This window comes from Centruroides sculpturatus, unplaced genomic scaffold (genome assembly GCF_000671375.1).
Source record: "Centruroides sculpturatus isolate CEXI.00-Female unplaced genomic scaffold, Cexi_2.0 scaffold1504, whole genome shotgun sequence".
In the NCBI taxonomy this organism is placed as follows: Eukaryota; Metazoa; Arthropoda; class Arachnida; order Scorpiones; family Buthidae; genus Centruroides; species Centruroides sculpturatus.
The window spans coordinates 124,101-127,273 of record NW_019385821.1 but is presented as its reverse complement, the minus strand read 5'-3'; the positions used below and the strand labels follow the sequence as shown (position 1 = coordinate 127,273).

At 31.8% G+C, this 3,173-nt stretch overlaps 1 protein-coding gene across 2 annotated transcripts; it reads left to right on the top strand.

The window, feature by feature from the left end:
- Nucleotides 1-1,067: 1,067 nt before the first annotated feature.
- LOC111642336 lies at nt 1,068-2,018 on the top strand. Of its 2 annotated transcripts, XM_023388670.1 has the most exons (3): nt 1,068-1,388; nt 1,452-1,586; nt 1,728-2,018. In XM_023388670.1, exons 1-3 carry the CDS (start codon nt 1,118-1,120, stop codon nt 1,901-1,903), a joined length of 582 nt encoding a protein of 193 aa, XP_023244438.1. In that variant the 5' UTR covers nt 1,068-1,117; the 3' UTR covers nt 1,904-2,018. The 2 variants fall into 2 exon arrangements, with proteins under 2 accessions (XP_023244438.1, XP_023244437.1); XM_023388669.1 differs by having other exon boundaries at nt 1,068-1,586.
- Nucleotides 2,019-3,173: the final 1,155 nt, after the last annotated feature.

Here is a 3,173-nt window from a genome sequence, read left to right as displayed (position 1 = left end):
GAGAGAAGAATTAAATGAAAAAGAAAATGAAATAGCTTTGTCTGACGAATATGAAAAGTTGACATCAAATCCATTAAAAAAAATACAGAATAATTTTGTGAAACTAATTAAAAAATATAAACAGCATTTTGAAGTCAACAGGTAAAAAATATATTGGATTTTAATAATATAAGAAAACCAGAATTAAATTTAAGAGTTAAGACTCATAAACCAGGTAACATGTGTAGACCTTTAGTTGATTTTAAAAAAACAGTGTTATATAATTTAAAATGTTATTTAAAAAATTATTTGCAGACAATTAATAGATCAGCATACAGTGTAAGGATACAGATGAACTAATCAATGGATTATTGAAAGGTTAAGCCAAATCACCGTCTTATGAGCTTAGATATAAAGTCAATGTATCCATCTATAACAGTGGTCCCCAACCCCCGGGCCGCGGACCGGTACCGGTCCGTGGATCAAATGGTACCGGGCCGCCCAAGGAACATTAAATTATTTCCGTTTTATTTACTATGGTGTATTTGTCTCGGGTTTGTGCGACTTTTAACAGACGACGGAAAAACGGAATAAACTGGACATAAGAAACACACTTCGAGTGTCATTGTCTTCTATTATCCCCAGATGGAATTGTCTCGTTGCAAAGAAACAAGCTCAGGGTTCTCATTGATTTAGCGTTCTAGTGAGTTAAAATGTTAAATCACATTATATTCATTTTTTGGTGTAATTGTATTTTATTTTGAAGGCACGTTTAAATACAGTTAAATTAAAATTATTAAATTAAATCAATGTAAAATATGAACAATCAACGTCCCCCCTCAGTGGGCCGCGGTAAAGTTATCAAACGTTGACCGGTCCGCGGCGATAAAAAGGTTGGGGACCGCTGNTCGACCGAATGTCGCGTCCGGTGAGTAAACGTGTCACGGCCGGGTGGTCACAATCGGGAGTCAAATCAGTTGTCGTCGACCGAATGTCACAAGTCCGTGGTCATATCCGGATAAGAGACGTCACGTCCGGGAAAAGGTGTCGATTCCGGGTGGAAAGCATCTAATGCCGCATCCAGGTATAGGAGGACGAGTTGGAGGAAATCGACGAGGATCACCTAATGCACTAATTTATGGGATCAGTTGTTGGACGTAAATTAGCTGAGATTTGTATGAAATCAATTGATGAAAATATATCACAAGTTCCAGGTATAGAATTTTATGCTCGTTATGTGGACGGTATATTAATTATTTTTGATTCATGTATAGTAACACCTTATGAAATTGAAGATTATGCGAATAAATTAAAAACTAATATAAAGCTTACTAGTGAATTAAAACAGAATCAGGAAATAAACTATTTGGATGTGACTATTAAACGTGAGAAAATGCAACTGGTGTTTCGTAAGTATGAAAAATTATGTAATACAGAAAAAACAATTAGTTATAAGTCTTATTGTCCTGTAGATACTAAGAGAAATGTATTTACTATGGAATTGAGGAAAATACTAAACAGAATATCACAACAGGAAGATATAAATAAAGAAATTAAACAATTATTTAGAAAATATTTATTGAATGACTACCCAAAGAGTAAAATTTGTAAGTGGTATAATTCTTTTATAAATTACAGATATAACGTAAAAAATTGTATAAATAATAATATTTATGTAAAAATGCCTTATATACATAATCTTTACGAACGATATAAATCCATTTTTAAAAAGTTTTCTATATGTGTAGTGGCCAAGCAGGAAAACAAAATGTCGAATATTATTAATATTATAAATACCAGAGGTCAAAATATAGTAAAAAAAATCAGCTTGGTGTCTCAGGGGTGGTTTACAAAGTATCATGTGATTGTTTGCAAGCGAAATCATATGTTGGAGAAACGGGACGGAGGCTCGAGACACGCATAAAAGAACACGAGGCAGCGATTCGTCTAAAAAGACAAGAGTCACCTTGGTATCAACACTTTAGTAATTATAATTGTAAAATTGATAGAAATTCTGTAAAAATCTTGTATAAAATGGAAAATTGGTTTAAAAGACGAGTGGTAGAGCATTTTTGTATTGCTGAACATGTAAATTTGTTAAATCAGAATGTCGGTCTAAATATTGATGCATGCTGGGAAAGATTTATTTGTATAAAAAGGAAAGAGTTGCTTGCTGTTGGATGATCCACCGATGAGGCTGTAACGGCGAAATGCATTTGGAGAGTTTTTTGAGAAATTTGAAAGTAACAAAAGAAATATCGTTGGCTGAAGTAAAGTATTTTTGTTAACTATTTGTCTGCTAATACAAATTACTTGAAATCGGTTTAAGAAAGAGTATTTATTTTACTCGTTTATCTTATCCAAAAAATCTTTTATTTTTAGAAATTATATTTTTTGCAAATTTCACCGATCCCATTGTTTTATATTTTTATTGATCAACGATTATAATTTTATCTGATTTATTATTTACAAAAATGTTAAACGTTTTCTAAAATACCGTATATAAACGCATATAAGACGATGATTTTATGCATTTTCCACTGATGCAAAAACCTAGGTCGTCCTATAAACTCGAGCGAAGGATTCTTTTCGTTTTTGTATAATTTTTGTAAACTATGTGTTCGCATATTTTACTGGATTCTCATCTTTTGGTGTATAAAAACAAAAGCATTTTATCTGGGTCGTTTCAATTGTTCTTGTATATTGTCAGGAGTAAAGATGGAAAAGCGAACTCTTGAATTGAATTCCAAAATTACACGGGAGCCGATACATATTTTAATCTATTCCCACATGAAAACAGATAATTATTTCAAATTCGAATAAGAATAATCGACGAAGAGTGGATTCGACTACTAAGAATTGGCAAAAAAAATTGCCGATTGTCCAGCTTTACATGAACAAATTATGTTGTTAATTTTACAAGATTTTTCCTTGAATTTATAATGCCAGTAATTTTTGCGGGACAATGTGTGCATTTACGTGCATTTGATATTTTATTTGTTGTTAAACGAAATACAATTAGAATTGTATTAATAAATCTAATTTTCTTTATTTTGATCATTAACCCTACATTGCTACTCAAAATAAATGTTACACGATCACTATTCAAGGGTCTATCTGACCCTCCCAAAAACAATGTTTATTTTGTTTACAAATAGCAATATGGAAGAAAAACACACTATTTATGAAAAAAG

Excerpts from the sequence above, each read along its gene's own strand:
- LOC111642336 (XM_023388669.1), top strand. The coding sequence starts at position 1,118 with ATGGGATCAGTTGTTGGACGTAAATTAGCTGAGATTTGTATGAAATCA. Across the intron at positions 1,587-1,727 it reads CTACCCAAAGAGTAAAATTT|TGGCCAAGCAGGAAAACAAA; the intron begins GTAAGTGGTATA and ends CTATATGTGTAG.